The sequence below is a fragment of the Rhinatrema bivittatum genome, chromosome 7 (assembly GCF_901001135.1).
Source record: "Rhinatrema bivittatum chromosome 7, aRhiBiv1.1, whole genome shotgun sequence".
NCBI classification, from domain to species: Eukaryota; Metazoa; Chordata; class Amphibia; order Gymnophiona; family Rhinatrematidae; genus Rhinatrema; species Rhinatrema bivittatum.
The window spans coordinates 155,268,015-155,289,972 of record NC_042621.1 but is presented as its reverse complement, the minus strand read 5'-3'; the positions used below and the strand labels follow the sequence as shown (position 1 = coordinate 155,289,972).

Here is a 21,958-nt window from a genome sequence, read left to right as displayed (position 1 = left end):
GTTTACATAAGGCTGGGACTTGGGAGTGGCAAGGGCAGTAAGGAGGAGCCTGGCAAGACTAGTAGACAGGCTTACTGAGGGCCTCTGCTGGTAGAGAGGCATCAAGAAGCTAGGAAAAGGCCATGAAGCAGGCAAAATCCTAACAACATGCAAGAGTCAACACTGTTCTAATATAATGAGATCACTGTGCTGAGAGCTAGAAACTCCAAAATGCCAAAATATAAAAGCTCTTTCTTTTCTAATTGCAGCTCAGACAAATTATGCTCCCTACTTCTTTGATAATGGTGCTAGCAGCACAAATGGGAATATGGCCCTCCTCAGTATTCCTGAAGATACACCTACTGGTTAGTATAAAATAATACAATTGTTTGTTTGTTTCCACTGTATTGATTATATGACAGTTAACAGAAATAAGAAATTAAAAATGTACATATTCTAGTGGGAGCCAACAGGAATGTTGACTGACTGTTAGCTTGCCCTAGACCACAAATGAACTGTTCTTTAAGCCAGTGGTTGTCAAATCAGTGAACCTTTTTCCTTTCCAGAATTTTCAGAAAACTGAAATCTTGAGCAAGATGCATTATTTTTAAACTGTGCAAGCAAGCTAACTTGCAGGTTGCTTGCCATTTTGTTACTCTTTCCTTCTCCTACCTATTACACCACTGAATTTCTCTTCCTTACCAAATACTTCTCCAGGTTTTGGTTGATCCCATGAGCAATTTTGCATTAAGCCCCATGCCAAAAGTTGTCAAAAAAATGAAAAAACAAAAATTATCAACATCTGCAAAAAAAAAAAAAAAATTACATGTGAAATTTTAAATGATGTAACCCCCTCCTCCACAACCAAATTCTCCTTCTCTTTAGAGCACACATGAAAGACTCAAGTTCCATTCTACTGCTTGAGGCCACACTTAGCAAGAGAAGAAGAAAGAAGTATTCAACCAGTTTAACCACATAACGACAGAACACTCCTTGATAGTTTATAATAGATATTATATATAGTGCAATAACATTTGTTCTCATAGTACATTTAGTACATCAGTCAGAGATGATCTAAACAGTAGGATCTCCCTTTTATTAAATAGAGACTAATTTAATAGCATTCATTCATTTTCTTCATATGCTAAACTTACATTGCCATGGATACCAGTATACTCTGGCTATCATTTGTACCTGTTCTATGGGATGTAGTTCTCTTATTGAAAGTTTCTCTAAAGAGGATTTGGGAGTACATTCATCACTTGCATATGGGTGGTTTTTTGTAAGAATTTCCTGTAATAGTGGTCATTCATCAATCACTTAAAGCTCCCAAATTGTAAACAGCCCATTAGTAATGTCACAAACAAAGATAAATGTGTTATTGCTATAATTTTTTTTCTTTACTGAAGAAAAGATCAGTGGTTTAAAAGTTCTCAAAATGTTCAAAAATTGTTATTTTTTTTTAAGCTTGATCACATTCCAAGGTCTATGTAGAAATAGCTAGATGAGGGACAGAAAACGATGAGAAAAATAAAAAAATAAATAAAACAGACTGGCATAATTACAGGATAATATGCAAATTATACAGCAATATATTAAAATAAATGCAACTAGAAATAATTATAAAATAAAAACAGAAAACAATATATATATATATATATATATATATATATATATAAATCAATACACATGTATTAAAGCAATATATAAAACAATAAATACATAAAAAACAATAACTGGTTCTAAAAACATGTTAAGAGTGCCAACATTGCTGTTTTTTACACAAATGCCTACCTCAGCAGAATATTTAAAACCAAGATAAAAATATTTCACATGGATAAGAAAGATTCCTTTATATGAATGGCAAGTGACAGCCAATCAGAAGTATTTAACTTCAACTGACTATATTGTTAAAAGCAAATGCCCATTATTTGTAAAGAAATGTTCCAAAGTGCCACAGAAAATGCCAGAGGTCTCTACTGCTGTATCAATAAAAGTTCTGAAGCACAGTCATGGTCACACTAAAAGTTGAGTTATGTTTCATATGATATCTTTTTATGTTTTTTTTAATTAATAAGCAATAGGGATGTGAATCGTTTTTTGACGATTTAAAATATTGTCCGATATATTTTAAATCGTCAAAAATCTTTAGGGCCACGATACAATACCAATTCCCCCGATTTATCGTCAAAAAATCGTAAATCGGGGGAAGGGGGAGGGCAGGAAAACCAGCACACTAAAACCCCCTAAAACCCACCCCCGACCCTTTAAATGAAATCCCCCACCCTCCCGAACCCCCCCCCCAAATGTCTTAAATTACCTGGGGGTCCAGCGGCGGTCCGGAACGGCAGCGGTCCGGAACGGCCTCCTGCAATTGAATTGTTTTGTCTTCAGCCGGCGACACAATTCAATTGCAGGAGGCCGTTCCGGACCGCTGCCGTTCCGGACCGCCGCTGGACCCCCAGGTAATTTAAGGCATTTGGGGGGGGTTCGGGAGGGTGGGGGATTTAATTTAAAGGGTCGGGGTGGGTTTTAGGGGGTTTTAGTGTGCCGGCTCACGATTTTCACGATTTTCACGATACTTCAAACACCCAAACGGCAACAATACGATTCCCTCCCCCTCCCAGCCGAAATCGATCGTTAAGACGATCGAGGACACGATTCACATCTCTAATAAGCAATCCCCTGAAATTGTCATCTTGCTAACACAAGGCCATGTTGGCCTTATTTTTAAGGAACCTTCTAGATGTCAACTGTTCACATTAATTTTGTTCAATAAATTTTGTGTAATTACTCTTAGTTTTATAGTACTATTGTTAGCATTGTTAACTATTTGTCACCATTCTTTTTTGACATAAAATCAAAGACCATTACCAGTGGTTTGCCTGGCATATTTTCCTAGGTGGATCTTCCTAAAGGGTTTTGATGGACTAGGGCACCCTATCCATTTCCTGACTTATAAAACATATATATATATATATATATATATGCTCTCCTGAAAGTTAAGACCCTGTGGACCTTCATTTTTCATTCCCAAATGGATAAGCTCATTGAACATTTTAACAAAATCCTGAAACAGCTGTTTGAAAGCTTGGAGGTGTTGATAAAAATTAAACTGGGACAACCTCTTGTTAATGCCTGTTCACTATTTCAGAAATGCCCCAAACCTATATGAGGCCTCTCTCTTTTTCAACTATTATATGAGAGAACCCCTCAAGAATAGCTAGATATTATATAAGGAATTTGGAAGAAAGAGCCAGAGCCAGGTGAAAATGTAATAGATTATATATCCTTAAAGATGAATTTTAAAAACCCAACTCATGCATTAATTAGTAGGGATGTGAATCGTTTTTGAACGATTAAAATTATCGTCAGATAATTTTAAAATCGTCCAAAATCGTTAGAGTGCACGATACAATACAAATGCCCCCGATTTATCGTCAGGGGCATTTGTATTGTATCGTTAAATAGGGTGCGGGAAAACCGGCACACCAAAAAAACCCTAAAACCCACCCCGAACCTTTAAAACAAATCCCCCACCCTCCCGAACCCCCCCAAAATGTTTTAAATTACCTGGGGTCCAGTGGGGGGGTCCCGACGCGATCTCCAGCTCTCTGGCCACGGCTGCGTTGAGAAATGGCGCCGGTTGCCCTTTGCCCTTATCATGTGACAGGGCAAAGGTAGCGCCGCTCCCGGACCCCCGCTGGACTTTTGGCAAGTCTTGTGGGGGTCAGGAGGCCCCCCCCCCCAAGCTGAGCCTGGGGACTGCATTAAATACAGGGGCTCTGATCTCTCTGCCTCCTGCTGCTTCTTCTTCTTCTTCTCCCACTACATCTATGAGTAAGGACCTGTGGAGCATGGGTATTGGGTGGCTGGTCCCAGGAGCATCCCGGCTGGTCCCTGAGCATTCCTGGCTGGACCGGCATGTTCCTGCTCGAGAGCTGTGGAAACAGAGAAGAAAAACAAAACATAAGTACACCAGAGCTGCACTTTGCTTCTTTGCAAAGTGATCATCTAATGCCAATTTCTGTGGGCTTTTTACTAAAGGGTTTTTGCCATTCTGAGTCAATGGGAAAAACGCCTAGTAAAAGACCCCTAATGTCTACAGCTGTTGTTGTCTGGCCATTTATGGGTGAGGTAAACTTATTGACATCGGCTTGTGTGGTGTCCTCCTCACACTCCTCTCACTCATCCTCTGCTCCTCCTTCACTCCTTACACACCTCATTCACTCCTCTTCTGATTCTCATACTCCTCCTCTGCTCCTCAATCTCCTCCTCCACTCCTCACACTCCTCCTCATCTCATCCTCCACTCCACAGAAAATGACAAACAGGACTTGCTATCTTTCACTCCAACAATTATCACAAAAGACAAAGGTAAAGGGAAACAAATGACAACACAAAACAGCACAACTCAGTTAGAAATTGCAAAACTACACCACCAAAGCTCCTCTAACATCACTAACCTCCTCTCCTCTCACTCCAATGCCCAGCACATCCTCAAAGAAGGAGGGGCAGGAAGTGAGCATTTATACTAGGAAAAATATCATGTGCGCAATGATGTACCGTGTACCGCAATGACATACCGCGCACCTTGATGACATACCATGGTGTGCGTTACCTCCTTGTGTGCTGCGGCAAGCCACCAATTTGAATAAACATGCCCTTTTTGTTTATTACATGCAATAGTCAAGCGATAAACAAAGCATTTTTGATGAATCTAGGTGTAAGTTTTTACCTGAGAAAATGGAGGGTAAATGACTTGATTTGAATGCTGGTTTTCCTGGTTTGTAGACTGCTGCTCTAACTACTAGGTAGGGTTCATATTGTCCCTTGCCATTGAGAAGACACATTCACTTGGCATGCTGGTTGATGGGCAGGAAAGATATTCCTGTGTCACCTTGGCTAAGTCTGGCCAGACTGCCAACTTTGGTGACCAAAATGCCTGTGCATCTGTTTCCATGTCCTCAATGGGCTCTGTGAGTTAGCGTGTCACAGAAATTTCTGTTTGGGTCTACTTTGCTGGGTTGGGCCGAGGTTCTGACTTGCCAGCTTCTTTCCCGTGTCAGGAAAGATGGTTCTGTTTGAACAACTTGGCTTTGTAATATTAAGATGGGGGAAGCAGTCTAGCTAACTAGGTGCTTTTCATGCCTGCACTACTCTCTGAGGGGGCCACTCTTTCCTGTGCTACATCCCTACCATGCCTCTGCCTCTTGTGCTCCTGTTCAAATACCCTACCTACCAGTATCTCCTTCATGTGTGTGAAACACTGGGACTGGAGTGTGAGACTCCCTTTTACTTGTGGATCACAAAGTGTGGCAAGAATGAATGTATTGTTTTTTGTGAGAGGTTTCAGTCTCTCTTACACCTGCTGCTGCAAGGAGTCCACCAACAGCAACACCTCTGCCTCTATTCACTCTTGATCATAGATACTTATACCTTTTCCTCCAGAAGATTTACTATAGAGATGACTCAGCCCAGGATGGCACTTCTGGAACTCAGATCTTCCATGGCGTCCTTGAAGGAGCTTCCAGCAGCTGCCTCATCACTACCCAATCATGATGCCCAGGGGGCAATCCACACCTATTTGTTTCCAGAGACACATTGTGAAGGGATGTCTACAGCTCCACCAAATCTGTAGCATCATAGAGGTGGAATTCCAGCAGGCGCCAACATCTTTAATCAGACACTCATGAGACATCCCGCGTTCTTCCTGCTTCTCAAGGAGAAGCAGATCTCATTCATGTTTTGAAATAAATGTCCTGCTATTTTCTTCTACCTTTCTATCACATCCTTCAGGAATAGATTCCCACAGTCCTTGAGCCCCAGCCGCAGGGCACACCATACTACCAACCTGTAGCAGATACCCTGAACGCCTCATATTCCATTGAAATTATCATATATTTCTCTATGTGTGCCACAAAGAAACCTGCTTGAAGATTCCTGCTGCTCTAGTCTAGGTGCTAGGGATCTGCAGAGGGAAGAAAGTTCATAAGTTCAGTTCATAAGTTCATATTGTGGGCACCTCAGTTTGTTTCATTAGGTTTTAGAACAAAAAAAATATTCGTTTATTTATTACATTCATTTTTTGCTTTACCTGAAGTCAATGGGGGAAGGACCCATTGACTTCACTGTAAAAGAAAAATAGGCAGTGGCTCATGCCCAACATTGGGACCTGTTGCCAAGGCCTGGGCCTAGCCCCAGGTCTAATGCTGAGACCTGGGCCTGGGCTTAGTTCTGGTCCTAGGCTCAAGGCAGGGATCTGGTTGCCTTGGCCTGCATCTGTTGCTGGGTCCCGGATTACTGCAACAGCCTGTACCATAGGCTTCCAGTTAAAGCTATTTATCACCTTCAGCTCTGTTAGAAAAATGTAGCTTGTATTAATAGTGGCTCAACCTAATTTGGCCATATTCACCTTAGTTTGCATAAACTTCATTGGTTTCCATTGACAGCTCATGTACAGTTCAAGGCATTAATTCTAAATTTTTTCTTTTTGCACCAAAATTTACCTAGTTATCTGTTGGACTATTCTCCTTACCAGCTTGTTAATGTTTGATCAAGAAATGCTACATTTGATATAATTTATTAGATTTTATTGTAACTGCATTGATGACGCTTTACTGAAGGGCAGTTAATCAAACTAAATAATAATTATAATAATATTCAATGGAGATCTACATTACTGCCCAGTTAAGTCTGATGTCTGCAAAGCTGATTGTTCCTGCAGTTTCTAGCCTGCTTGGTATGTTTAACTTTCTGTTCTCTTCTTTTTAAGCAGTAGGTGTTTGTCAGCACCAGAGAAAGAGCTCTAATTGGCATTATGACTGTGTGAGGAAGTGTTCACAGTGTTGTTAATGATATGGGCAGCTTATACTGATAAGATGAAAACATCACTTACTACATGTGAAATATTTGCTTGGATTACCTGAGAAACTGCACAAAAAGAATACAGTTGAAAAGATATTTTTGCTCAGTTCTTCCATAACTACCACTAACAGTGCTATTTTTTTATTTTTTCTATTTTTTTGCTATTTTTATATTGGATAATCAATTTTTAAAAATCTCATGATTATTTGTGCCTTGTTCATGAATGACTGGAACAGCTCAGATAAACTATATATTTTTTCATGAATTTATTTGTTCTGTTGCACATATTATTGTTACACCCCTGCCCGCGCTTCACGCGGACAGGGCCTAACCTCTGTGGCCTGGCTTGCGGCCGACGCTACTCCTCGCGTCCCAGAGGCCACAGCTGAAGCCGGGGCCTTGCCTGAGGCGGCCAACGCCGGGTGCTCCCGCGGCCCGGCTGCCATCTCGCCGGCACGACAGGAGCTGTGCCGGGTCCTTGCCTCATCCGGAGTGCCTGGAGGCTGACTCCCCCATTGGGGCCTGTCTCCCTGTTGATGTTGTTCCGGTCCTAATGCTCCAGGTTCGGTGGGACCCATGCCTCCTGAGATTCCATGCTTTTACTCTGAGTTCCTAGCTCCAAGATTTTATCTGTTTTCTAGTTCTGACTCTGGAGGATCCGAGGGGTTCCCACTACCCTGTGCTATGAGACTTCCTGAGCCTGCCCCGATCTCCTCATGGTCTGCGACTAGCCATCCGGCTATGTAGGGTGCGTAGGGGACAGTGTGGTCTGTGACCAGCCTCACGTGCTGTGTAGGGCGCCTGAGAGTCTTGCTCATCCCCATCTGTATCCACATTCTTCTACGAGTCTGCAGTGTGGTCCGCGACCAGCCCCACGTGCTGTGTAGAGCGCCTGTGGGACTCAAGTCTACGTCTCAAGTCTTCGTCTACATTCCTAGCCTATGTTCCATGAGCCTGCAGTGTGGTCCGCGAACAGCCCCACATGCTGTGTAGGGTGCCTGTGGGACTCGTCTTCCTCATCCCAAGTCTACATCCAGTCTACGTCTGTGTTCCTCGTCTCTACATTCCAAGTTCCAAGTCTTCACCTCTACGTTCCAAGTTCCAAATCTTCATCTCCACGTTCCAAGTTCCAAGCTTCACGTCTCTACGTTCCAAGTTCCAAGCTTCATCTCCACGTTTCAAGTCCCAAGTCTTCAGCTCTACATTCCAAGTCTTCAGTTCTACGTCTCCACGTTCCAGGTCCCAAGTTCTACGTCTTCATGTTCCAGGTCCCAAGCTCCACGACGTACTCTTTGAGAGTTCCCAGCTTAACGTCGCCTTTCTCGAGAGTCCCAAGTTCCTTCTGACTCTTTGCGCTCTATCTCTGTTCAAACTCTCCAATGGTTCCAGTTCCTAGTTCTAGCCAGAAACCTATGTGGTAGCCTGTGTTCCTAGTTCCGTCCAGCTCAGCTCCTGCACTCGCACCTCACCATGGGTACAACTGATATCTACCTGAGCCGTCCTATGGCCCAAGGGCTCTGCTCTCCCATGAGCCAAGTGATGCGCACCGAGCCCATTCCATCGATCCCAGAAGGCAGCGCTCACAACAATTATATTATATGTAAAATATGTGACATACATAAAATATATTCAGAATACTCCAAATTGTATTGGCTTTATATTTAAGTTATTGTCATAAATGGATTATGTTCTTAACAATGTGATATATTATATCAGGTTAGATATGTTTCAGTTTGTTTTAAGAAAACTATTTTGTGTATGAATGTTACTTATTCTGATTACAAGGCAGCATGTTTATCCAGTATCTATGGGGTCAGTTTTTGAAGGCTGAGCATGTGACCTAGGCATCTCAGGTTTAGACTCCTAAAGATAGACAAAGTTTTAGTCAAACTCAGACCTAGATTTATCATTTTGCTATAAAATTTGCAGGAATACTGCCCGTGATACAAAAGGCAAGTTTTCAAGGCAGCGCAACGTGCGATATTTTGCCGCATTGACTAGGTATTTTAACGCACGCTGCATTGCAGCTTCGCATTCCGCGTTGTGTCATCATGCAGCACATTGCATCATCGTGGCATGTGTTATTTTTTTCCCTGTTTAAATTCAGGCTTCCTGCACGTGCCTCTTTGAGGTTATGTCAGGCATTTGGAGAGAGGAGAGAAGAGTAGGTGAGTTGGTGGTAGTTGGTAGTTGATTGGAGGTATTTAGCAAGTTCTAAGTGAGGTATCCTGGAGCTTGTTTCTCATCTGTTACCCTTTGCCTTTGTCTTTTGTCATCTTTGTTGGAGTGAATGTGTTTGTTTGTTAGTCCAGTTTGTTTGTCTGTTTTTTTGTGTGGAGATGTGAGGAGGAGTGGAGGTGTGTGCGGTGAGAAGGAGTGGAGGTGTGTGCTGAGGAGGTGTATGTGTGTGCTGAGGAGTGGATGGAACATGACAGGCATGGGGAGAAAGAAGAGAAGAGGCATGAGGATAAGAGGGGGAGGAGGCAGGAGTGGGGGTGACAGGTTGAGGGCAGGAGTGGCAGGGAAAGGGAGGAGTGGGAGTAGTGACGGGGCAGGAGTGGAAAGAGGCAGGATAGAAGGGATAGGAAGGTGCAGGAGGAGGAAGGGGCTAAGCAGGCTAGTTTGGAGGGAGGAGTAGGGCAGCATAAGGATAGAGCAGGCAAACTCATCTTGACTTCACCGATCGCTTCTTTACAATTCTTTACAATTTGGATTGGCTTCCGTTTTGTTTCTTATTGCTGAGATGAGGCAAATACGTGCAGAGCTTCGAGCCTTGAGGAGGTCTGTAAACCAGCAGAACCAGGTCCTTCAACAGGATACAGTAGCAAACACTCAAAATATGAATACACTGGTTGCTGCCATCAGCATTATAAGAACATAAGAAATAAGAACATAAGAAATTGCCATGCTGGGTCAGACCAAGGGTCCATCAAGCCCAGCATCCTGTTTCCAACAGAGGCCAAACCAGGCCACAAGAACCTGGCAATTATCCAATGTGCTCACACAAATCCTCCAAAGGATACCAGAGCAGCCGCTGGAGTCCTCTGTGGAGTCAACACCCCACAGCAGTCCCTGTCAGGGGACACGCCCAAGGGGTAGGTCCTCCAAAGCCATGGCCTCCTCCAAGTGACAAGCACGACATGGCCGGGGTCCATCATAAACAGAACCACCTGCCTTACAAGTCCCAAAAAGAAAATGTTTCTAAGAAGCCTGGGCCCGGCCTCACAACAGAGTTGCTGTGCCATCTAGATGGAAGAAGACAGCTGGGCCTGGCCTCGCAACAGAGTTTCTGTGCCAGCATGCAGAATGGATGGTGTACTTTCAACCATTTTCATTAGTTTTAGAACCAAAACAAAAATGTTCTGCATGTTTTCCAATCTCTTTTAACTCCCCTCCACTCTGTGTGCACCTGCTGCCTCTTGTCATCATGTCTCATCTGCTACTCAATGCTACTGGTGTCTCATCTCGGCTCCTGCAACCGCTGAATCCACGCTGCCGAGATTTCTCCTGGGCCTCTTGCTGTGTCCATGCTGCTGGGTCTTCTGCTTCCCCTGCTGCATCCATGCTGCAATCTCCAATCTTGGTCCTGTTGCCTTCATGCTGAAATGTTTGCTCTTGGCTCCTGCTGCCTTCTTACTGAACATTGCTGCCTTGCTCCTGAGGCTGTTCCTTGAGTGTACTCTTTCAACATGGTCTGCCTGGGGCCTTTACTGTTGCGTCTGTCACTGCTTGACGCCCTCACTCCGCCCTCTGTGGCGACTCCCTCCGGGTCTGATGGACGGTTAGCCGCCGCGGCATCTTCTTGCCGACTCCCTCCGGCGTCCCCGGACCGGCACAACGCTGTGCATCCGCCATGTTCCTGATGACGTAGGGCGCGCGCTCCGATTGATGTACCAGCAAGGGCACGAACCTTGGGGGCGTCCCCTGAGATGACGTCATCCGCTTCCAATATAAAAGGTCTCAGTATTCTCTAAGGAATCGAGTTAGCAAAGGGGGATTGCTTCGACTTTCCTCCCAAGCTACTCTGCCTCCTCGGACTTACCAGGGGTACCCGCTCCTCGGGGGCCTCGCTCTCTTTTCTTTATTTCAGATTGCAGATAGGAACCGTTACTTGCTCCTCGAGGGCCCTTGTTCCTGAACACTCTGAAGATTCTCTACTGCCTGGAAGCTATCACAGATACAGACATTTGTGAGTTACCATTGCTGTCTCAGAGCTTTCCCTGGAACCAGGTACTCGCTCCTCGAGGGCCTAACCCTTTCCAGCTACTGAGATTCCTTAAGACCTTATGTGAGTTTTATCATCTAGTTCTGGCTATAAACACAGCACACCCTGTCTACTCACTATCTATAGTTTCTCTACAGCTCAGCAACCCTGGGATCGCTGTTCTAGTACCTGAGGGACTTCAGCCCTGCCGGGCATGTCAGCTCACTACTGTCACCTCTGGTGGTTCTACTAACCTGTCTAATAAAAGAATTATCTGTGTCTGTCCACGTACTCAAGCCTAGCCGGTGGTCCCTCTAAGGATATTCTCCTGGGGGCGCAGTCATCTGCCATCGGCCCAAGGATCCACCTATCTACATTCCTCTACAGCTGAGTGCCCTCTCCAAGCACTCCACTGGTAACAGATTGCTTCTCCTTCTCCATCAGGAGTCTTCAGCAACAGATTCATAACACATTGCTACTCCACAGTCTAAACCCTAACAGATTGTTTACTATTCCCTCTACAGGAGCTGAGCATATCAGATTGTTAACTCCTCCTTCCACAGGAGCAGATTCATTACAGATTGCTAACTCCTCCCTTCTTGAGGAGTAGATAATAACAGATTGCTAACTCCTCCCTTCCTCAGGAGCCGAAACATAACATTTTACTTGAATGTTGCGGCCTTGTCCCTGAGGCTGTCCCCTTGAGGGCACTCTTTCAACATGGTCTGCCTGGTGCCTTTACTTGAATGTTGCGGCCTTGTTCCTGAGGCTGTCCCCTTGAGGGCACTCTTTCAACATGGACTGTCTGGGGCCTTTACTTGAATGTTGCGGCCTTGTCCCTGAGGCTGTCCCCTTGAGGGCACTCTTTCAACATGGTCTGTCTGGGGCCTTTACTTTACAGCACATAGTAGTGCTGCTGTAACCTGTAACATTACAGCAGTACTGTAGTTATTGGGTTGCCACGTCTTCTTTCTATCTTCTTAGTTGTAATCATGATTGTACATTAAGGATAAGATGCTAAGCCTGTATAGGTAATGGTGCCATTTCAAAGTATTTTTGTACATGTGTTCACAGAATGTGCAGGTCATGAAATTTACAATGCTTTTTGCTATTTCTTATCTTGTCCTTGCATAATGTGATTACCTCAGACTTGCATAATGTGATTACCTCAGACTTTCACTTTATTTGTTAATAAAGTAGTCACTACTTTCCAAAACAAACTTCCTGGTCTCCTTTCATTATGTTCTTTTTGGGCTAACATTTGAGATGGTTAAAGGTTTGCCCTCCACATGACCTTGCATGTTAGAATGCACTGGCACATTCCTACTTTGCACTTATGTAGCAGGTAAGACCATCTGGCCTAGGCCATACCACAGAATCTTCAGGGTATGCTGGTAAGGAAGACAACCAGAGGTTACGAGGAAGTTCGTACCTGGGGGCCTTCAACATTGCCTCATGTTACCTTCTTCACATACCATACTGTTAGCTAACTCCTGATTACATGGCCCTGTATATGACATGCATAGTGGCTTCATGGGCAACACTGAATCTTGTGTATATGTACAACATGTGTGGTAGTAATTGGAAATTAGTCATCCTCTGACAAGACTAGATTTTCTGCCCCCCTTTTTGGTGTCAGGAATAAAAGTGTGTGTGAATGCCTCCATTTTTAGCTTGCACTGTTAACCTGTTAAGACGTACATGCTGAGTGTACTGACACAGTGTCAGCTGCTGTGTGACAAGTGAAGAGGAAGAGTAAGGTAGTAATGTGTGGTCCACAGACAAATAGCAGAGGGCGTAGAGGCCAGCTGCTGGTGCTACAGACCAGGCACACTTCCACAAACTGCTTGCAACCCCTGTAATGGCAATGCTTGTGGGTCAGGATAATATGTGAAAGAGAAGGATGACCTTACAGGTAGCATCCAGATCCCGGTAGGCAGCCCACTACAGGGATGGAACTCAGTCTCTGGAAGTCTACCTGCTCTTCTGCAGCAGCCCTCTATATCCTGTGTTATTTGCCTGTGGACATTGTGGACCACACATTACTACCTTACTCCTCCTCCCTACTTGTCACACAGCAGCTGCTACACAGTGTTCCAGCACTCAGCAAGTATATAGCGCTGTGGCATGGCTTGTTAGGGTACTGTACAAGTGAAGCACCTACAATGGCTAGCATGGCCTGTCCCAGACATTTCACTGCAAATATGGCCGCACCACTTCTATATCTACACAGGGAGGGTACTGTCCTTCAAATGGCACAAAAAAGGTTGGCCTACCCTGCCATTGTTTACAGAGCACAGAGTGAGTATCAAAAGATGCAGGCTGGGGTGCCTACCTCTATGTGAAGTGCGCATGATATGATCCATGGAGAGGAGGCAAAGCAGACCAGTGACAGCAAAAATGGACTCTAGAATAGGAGTTCCATTAGGTCTCAGCCACCAGGCAAGCTAACCTGCGTTTACGAGCATAGGTTTAGCGCCTAGGCCTGGAAATTAGGACCTTGAACCTTATTTCCTCCAATCAGACCATGCCCCTGGCCCTGTACACTTTTAGAAATCTTGATCTAAGCGAGCGCAGATTAAAAATAAAATGCTAAATTTAGGAGCTTAGCAAAGGGAATTTTTTTATTTATGCAGATCTGGGTAGGGATGTACTGGCAAAATATTTTTGGTTCAGTTTATTTTGTTCATTTTGGCCAGTTTTTTTTTTTTCTGGCAAATTTCATTTCAGTGGCAGGGGGCAGAGTTTGTTTTATTTATATTTTTCATTTCAGCAAATAGCATACACTATTTGCAACTAGTGTGTGCTGTGTGCAGTTAGGGGTAGATTTTAAAACATTGCGTGCACATGTCCATGTGCACGCAATGTTTTATAAAATGCCAAGTTGGCGCACGCAAGGGGGGAAGATATATGCAGTTTCACGCAGCGACGCATCAGGGCCTTCCCCAGTTCCCTCCCAGTCCACTCCCAGTCCCAGGGGTGTATGTGCATGGCCGGGCCCTTTGAAAATTGGCCCGACGCGCGTAAGGCCTGGCCAAGTGAGTAAACCCCCGGGTTTCACGCACTTAAATCTTTTAAAATCTGGCTCTTAATGCACTTTAATTGCAAAAAGTATGCTTTATTTGCCAAAATGAAAACTCAGAAGACTTTTGGGTTTTTCACAGTTATTTTATTTGTTTTGGATTTAAGAACATGAATGTCAGTGGCCTCATTAGTTTGGAATGCACATTCTTTTTAAACAAATGTACATCTTTAGATCTTTGCACCTAACTCCTTAAGTTAAACACCTATATCTTTTAAATATCTACCCCTAACACAGTCTGTCAGTGAACTCCTTATAGAAGTCCATTTATCAGCAGGAAGAATGGGTTTCATACTTTTCCATTCATGACCCAGTTCTAAGGAAGTTGAGAGATGACATTTGCTACAGCAATTTAGGCTGGGATAGTAAAACAGACTCAGTTTGCCAAATAGTCTTTATCTGCAAAGATTTACTTTGCTACCTATTTTTTTGTGTGGAAATTACACTTTGAGTTGTGTTTTGGTCAGACTAATGATGCCAGTTTTTTACCAGGAAACAATGCCTTTTGTTTTACAATCCACCTTTTCCCCATTCATAAGACCAAGAGAAGTGGGACACAAATCAGAGAAAATTCTTTTTCACTCAATGCATAATTAAACTCTGGAATTCATTGCCAGAGGATGTGGTTACAGCAGTTAGTGTAAGTAGGTTAAAAAAAAGGTTTGGATAACGTCCTAGAGGAGAAGTCCATAAACTGCTATTAACAGGGGCAGCCTGAGGCAGGGGACAAGATGGCACCCTACCCCCCTCTTGCTCCACCCTACTCCACGCTGCCGGCCTGGCCTCCGGCGGCAGCTTCATCTCTCTTCCATGCTTCCGGCCTGGCCTCCAGTGGCGGTGTCATCGTCCCTCTTCCACGCCTTTGGCCTGACCTCCGGTGGGCGTGGCTGCGGCCCTCCTCCGTCCTGACCTCCGGTGGCAGCAGCCCGCAATAGCGACCCTCCTCTTTTCTGCCACCACCAGCCTGGGTTGGCAGCTGTGGCAGGAGCAGGCAGAGTGAGGCGGATGCCACACTGGCGTTCTGAGGGGCATTTTTTGCTGCCTCAAAATTCTGCAGCCTGAAGAAGCACCTCATTCTGCCTCATTATAGAACTGCCCCTGGCTTTTAATCAATACGGAATAGTAGCTTGGGATTTATTTAATTTTGGGGTATTTGCCAGGTACTTGTAACTTGGATTGGCCACTGTTGGAAACAAGATGCTGGGCTTGATGGATTCTTGGTCTGACCCAGTAGGGCATATCTTATGTTCTTATGACACAGGTATTTTCTTTAGATCTACTTATTCCAATGACATGCATGTAATTGTCACTTCCAAATAACTTTTCTGTTTTGCATTTGTTCTACAACTGATCCATACCAAATTTTCATAACATGTCAGGGTGTCCACAAGGATCATTGTTTGGGGGGATTCACATGTTCCAAGAATACACATGTATATTTCAACACCAAATCATTTTTTCACAAATACAGCACTTAATAATTGTTTTGTTTTCCATCTTATTCACACTAAATTTTCAGGACATGGCAATTCTGATAAGGGAAGGGTTTTTTTATTTTTTAGCTATGAATTCTCTGAATACACAAATTGTTGCCCCCTTAACATCCTTTTGGTTTTGCATCTAATCAACACCAAATTTTGAGGACATGTCAGGGGGTCTACAAGGATCATAACAAGTGTATACTTGGGGGATTAGTTTATTCCACAAATACTTGTGCAATCACCTAATAATTTTTTAGTTTTGCATCCAATCTATACCAAACTTTCAGCAGAGGTGAGAGGTCTATAAAAGCATGATAGACTATTTTTTTGTGTTTACCTGTGTTTCATGAATAAGCTCACATGTAATTACACCACATAATAACTTTTTGGTTGTATATCCAATCCACATCAAATTTTCAGGAGATTACAAGGAGGTCAGGAGGAATTGGAATCTGGTATTGTTTTCTATGAATCCACATAAGTACACAGAGCATTCCAGAAAATAAACTTCATTAGTTGTGTGGAATTTCTAGCTTATTTTATAGGTATGTGCATAGTGCTCAGTTCAATAGTGTTGAAACAGACCAGGTCATACAAAGTTTTCTCCCATTTTGTGTCTATGAGAAAAAAATGCTTAGTACATAGGCCCTTTAATGTGGGGGTTTCATATTACATAGAAACATAGAAATGACGGCAGAAGAAGACCAACCGGTCCATCCAGTCGGCCCAGCAAGCTTCACACATTTGTTCTCATACTTAACTGTTTCTCTTGGCTCTTAGTAACCTTATGTTCTAATTCCCTTTTCACCCCCACCATTAATGTAGAGAGCAGTGCTGGAGCTGCTTCCAAGTGAAATATTAAGTTTGATTAGTTGGGTAAGCGGCAGCATAGCTCTCTGCCATGAAGCAGAGGGCAATGCTGGAAATGTGTGAAGTATCAGTTTTTCTTTTCCCCTGTCATTGAAGCAAGGAGTCATGCCGGACATGCACCGAAAGTGAAGAATGCCTTGAAAGTCACATTAACTATCATCAAATATTGAAAAGCCTAATAATTGGTAATACCTATAAGCCCATGAACCCATCCCTGTTTTTTTTTCTTTTTTTTCTTTTCTTTTTTTAATTGGGAGATGGATGCCCTTCATCCTTCTACTCTGTGAAGGTGGACACCTACCACCGGCCACTGGCATCCCGCTCCGTTAATGCCTCTGTGGCTACTGCCGCTCCATGCAGTGTTTTACTACCTGCTCTTTATATGCGTCCTCTAGAACTGATGGATCCCATCCCTGGGTTTTTTATTATTTATTTAATTGGGAGATGACAGCCCTCCATCCTTCCGCTCCGTGAAGGTGGACACCTACCACTGGCCACTGGCATCCCGCTCCGTGAATGCCTCTGTGGCTACTGCCGCTCTGTGCAGTATTTTACTACCTGCTCTTTATATGGACACCTACCACTGGCCACTGGCATCCCGCTCCGTGAATGCCTCTGTGGCTACTGCCGCTCCGTGCAGTATTTTACTACCTGCTCTTTATATGTGTCCTCTAGACCTGATGGATCCCATCCCTGTTTTGTTTTTTGTTTTTGTTTTTTATTTAATTGGGAGATGACAGCCCTACATCCTTCCGCTCCATGAAGGTGGACACCTACCACTGGCCACTGGCATCCCGCTCCGTGAATGCCTCTGTGGCTACTGCCGCTCCGTGCAGTATTTTACTACCTGCTCTTTATATGCGTCCTCTGGACCTGATGGATCCACAATATTTATCCCATGCCCCTTTGAAGTGCTTCACAGTTTTGGACTTCACCACTTCCTCCGGAAGGGCATTCCAGGCATCCACCACTCTCTCCGTGAAGAATTCTTCCTGACATTGGTTCTTAGTCTTCCTCCTTGGAGCCTCAGCTCGTGACCTCTGGTTCTGCTGATTTTTTTCTGTTGGAAAAGGTTTGTCATTGTCTTTGGATCGTTAAAGTTTTTCAAGTATCTGAAAGTTTGAATCATATCACCCCTGCTCCTCCTTTCCTCCAGGGTGTACATATTTAGATTCTTCAATCTCTCCTCGTATGTCAACCGATGAAGACCCTCCACCTTCTGGTCGCCCTTCTCTGTACCGCCCTCCAAACTTGTCCTTGTCTCTTTGTAGATCGGTCTCCAGAACTGAACACAGTACTCCAGGTGAGGCCTCACCAAGGACCTGTACAAGGGGATTATCACTTCCCTTTTCTTACTCGATATTCCTCTCTCTATGCATCCCAGCATTCTTCTGGCTTTTGCAATCGCCTTGTCGCATTGTTTCGCCGACTTCATATCATTAGACACTATCACCCCAAGGTCTCTCTCCTGCTCCGTGCACATCAGCCTTTCCCCCCCCATCGAATACAGTTCATTCGGCTTTCCCCTCCCAAATGCATGACTTTCCACTTCTTGGCATTGAATTTCAGCTGCCATATCTTCGACCACTCTTCCAGCTTCCTTAAATCCCGTCTCATTCTCTCCACTCCTTCCGGCGTGTCCACTCTGTTGCAGATCTTAGTGTCGTCCGCAAAAAGACAAACCTTACCTTCTATCCCGTCCGCAATGTCGCTCACAAAGATATTGAACAGGACCGGTCCCAACACCGATCCTTGCGGTACACCACTTAAAACCGCTCTCTCTTCAGAGAAAGTTCCATTTACCATAACCATTAATCTCTTGATTTTTGTTTACCACAAACATTTCAGAGCTGTGAGATCAATATTCAACCACTGAAATAGCATGAATCAGCCTCAAAATATTTTACCACATCAATAGGGATGTTTTTTCTACTACAAAACAAGTAAAAAAAAAATCCCATACAACAAAAATCCCTAGAATTTAATTAGTTCTAACAGCCACCAGTTTATTCCTCTATGTTATCTACTTTGTTTTGACACCCACAAAAAAGATGAAAATTAATCAGTGTGCATATTTTCAATACGCTGCAGTAAAAATAACAAATTGTTAAAAAATAAGTATAGTTAATTCTTAAATTATAGCACTAAGATATTTCTTTTGACCATTTTTTTTCAGGATCACACATATATACCCTAAATGGAACTGACCCAGAAGGACATTCTGTGATATATGGTCTGACTTTTGAACCTGGGTCAAAGAACTACTTTGCAGTTGATCCGGTTCTTGGGAATGTCACGTTGATTGAAAAACTCGACAGGGAGGTAAAGTAACGCACCTGTAGATGCTGCTCATAAGAGCTATTCACTAAACTGCATGCAAAATATTTTTTTTATCATTGAGGTTCTAAATTTTTTAATGTGCATGCTAAATTTGAATGTAACCCCCATTTTACTAAGATACAGATCATGTAGTAGCACAAAAAAAAGATGGTAACATTTTTAATGGGTATACAAAGAGTTTATCATGCATGCTGGTGGAAATTAGCGATTGTATGGTACTCTCTCTTTAGGCAATGGGGTTTTAATGTTATGACACCATTTAAGGCATGGACCCTTGTTTGTTTTCTGCAATTTATGCCCTGTATTTCCCAAATTAATATTAGTCTTCCCCTCTTCCATCTGACATCCGGGCCTTTATTCCTTCAATTCTAAAATGACTCAGTGACCTAATCCAAGGTATGTAGATAAGATTGGCATTAGAAAACAAGATGGATGATATTGTTCCTAGCAGCAAGTTGTCGTGGGCCTGATAATCCAGAGCCATCTTTCTCTTCTTTGGTGTTTCTCTCTTTCTCTATCACTCTCCTTTCCTTCTTTCTCTTGTTCCTCTCTGTCTGTTCCCTTTTTTCTTGCTCCTTTCCTTTCTGTCCATCTCTTCCCCTTACGTTTCCCATAAACGTCTCTGCACAGCTGGTGGTTTTTGGAGCAGGTGCAATCAGGGCCTAACGTGTATTCTACAGTTGGCTGTTCATTTTTGTTTGTAGTGTGTGGTGGTAAATTAATAGGGATGTGAATCGTTTTTGAACGATTAAAATTATCATCAGATAATTTTAAAATCGTCCAAAATTGTTAGAGTGCACGATACAATACAAATGCCCCCGATTAATTTTATTTATTTATTTAAAAACTTTTCTATACCGTCGCTAAGTTATATACCATTGCAACGGTTTACAAATAGGCACATAGACTAAGGTAAGTAAATGTAGGATATCTTACATTCTAACAGGTGCCAATAAAGTTCGGTTACAATTTCATAAATAAAATCATTATTTGAGTAATGTTGGTCAAGTCCAGGTATTTTATTGAGTTACTATCACTTTGAAATATTACTTCTTAAAAGTAGGATTGATTAAATTCATTCTTATCTGCATTACCTTGTACTTTCATTCTCTACCCTCCACACTCTTTAGTGAAGGCTTTTTTAAAGAGCCATGTTTTTAGATTTTTCTTAAAAGTTTTGAGATTATTCTGTAATCTGAGTTTGGGTGGCATCGTGTTCCATAGTATGGGCCCAGCCAATGATAAAGCCCTTTCTCTCACTTGGGTTAATTTTGCTGACTTTACTGAAGGGATTGTTAGTAGTGCTTTGTTTGCTGAGCGGAGGTTTCTTTGTGGAACGTGTACTCGTAAGGCTGTGTTTAGCCAGTCTTCTTCTTTATCATATATTAGTTTGTGTATGGTGCATAAGGCTTTGTATTTTATCCTGTATTCGATGGGTAACCAATGTAAGTCTGCTAGAGTTTCGGTTATATGGTCCCTCCTCTTTTTTCCCGTTAGTATTCTGGAGTATTCTGCAGTATTTTGAAGTATCTGGAGTGGTCTTATCGATGTGCTTGGGAGTCCTAGTAAGAGTGCGTTGCAGTAGTCAGTGCTAGAAAAGATAAGTGTTTGCAATACTGTTCTGAAGTGGGCAGGTGTGAGTAATGGTTTTAATCTTCTGAGGACCATAAGTTTTGCATAGCCTTCTCTTACTTTTATAGATATGTGTTGCTTCAGGTTGATTTCTGGGTCCATTATTACTCCCAGATTCCTTACTTTTTCGGCTAGCTCAATTTTTTGGTTATTTCTTAGGGTTATTGGTGTTTGAATGATTTTAGTATGTTTTCTCTCAAGGTGAAGGAATTCAGTTTGTCAATGTTGATAACCAGTTCCATCTGGTTTAGTAGTTGTTTAATTATGTCTAGGTACATGTTAGCTAGACTTAATGTTTTTTCAATTGTGTCGTCTATTGGTAGAATTAATTGAATGTCGTCTGCGTAAATGTAATGTATTATCCCTAGTCCTGCCAGCAGATGACATAAGGGTAGCATATATATGTTAAAGAGGGTAGCAGACAGCGCTGAACCCTGAGGTACTCCTGTTTCAAGTTTAAATGCCCCTGATTTATCGTCAGGGGCATTTGTATTGTATCGTTAAATAGGGCGCGGGAAAACCGGCACACCAAAAAAACCCTAAAACCCACCCCAAACCTTTAAAAAAATCCCCCACCCTCCCGAACCCCCCCAAAATGTTTTAAATTACCTGGGGTCCAGTTGGGGGGGGGGTCCCCGACGCGATCTCCCTCTCTCTGGCCACGGCTGCGTTGAAAGAAATGGCGCCGGTGGCCCTTTGCCCTTATCATGTGACAGGGCAAAGGTAGCGCCGGCGCCATTTTGGTTCCTGGTTCCCGACGTCACGCATCCAGGAGATCGCCCCCAGACCCCTGCTGGACCCCCAGGGACTTTTGGCCAGCTTGGGGGGGCCTCCTGACCCCCACAAGACTTGCTAAAAGTCCAGCGGGGGTCCGGGAGCGACCTCCTGCACGCGGGCCGTATTGCCAATCTTCAAAATGGCGCCGGCACTACCTTTGCCCTCACTATTTATTTATTTATTTATTATTTTTGTTATACCGAGTTTCATGATTAGCATCACATCAAACCGGTTTACAATTAACAATGTGTGTAAGGCAGAGAGTAACTTAGTAAACAATATTCCCAATTCAAACTTCAAATACAGTAAAACAATAATATGGATGTGAGAAAGTTACAATAAAACAGGGCAAATTAACTAGGATCTGGAAAGGGGGAGAAATTGAACAAAGAAATATTTACATTTCAGCCAATTGCATCAAATAATATAGTTGTATAGCAAAATAAATAAATTGCATCAAATAATATAGTTGTATAGCAAAATAAATAAATATGATACAGTTGTGAAGGATGATAATATGGTGCTGAGTATGAGTGGGTAGTTGGTGGATTCTTATTTTAATCCAATTTTTGAATACGAGTTGTGCTGATGGGTGGAGGTTTTAATCAAGGCCTGGGAATGCTTTTTTGAAAAGCCAAGTTTTTAGTCTTTTCCTAAATGTTAGCGTGCATGGTTCTTGTCTTAAGTCAGGTGGGATAGAGTTCCATAGAGTTGGACCTGCTGAAGA

At 43.1% G+C, this 21,958-nt stretch overlaps 1 protein-coding gene across 1 annotated transcript in view; it reads left to right on the top strand.

Moving 5' to 3' along the window:
- Positions 1–21,958, top strand: part of CDHR1 (cadherin related family member 1) — a 177,030-nt gene that overhangs the window by 35,215 nt on the left and 119,857 nt on the right. The window contains exons 3-4 of the mRNA XM_029610651.1: positions 249–344; positions 18,659–18,804. Coding sequence (XP_029466511.1) covers positions 249–344; positions 18,659–18,804 — 242 coding nt within the window. The remainder of the gene's footprint in view (positions 1–248; positions 345–18,658; positions 18,805–21,958) is intronic.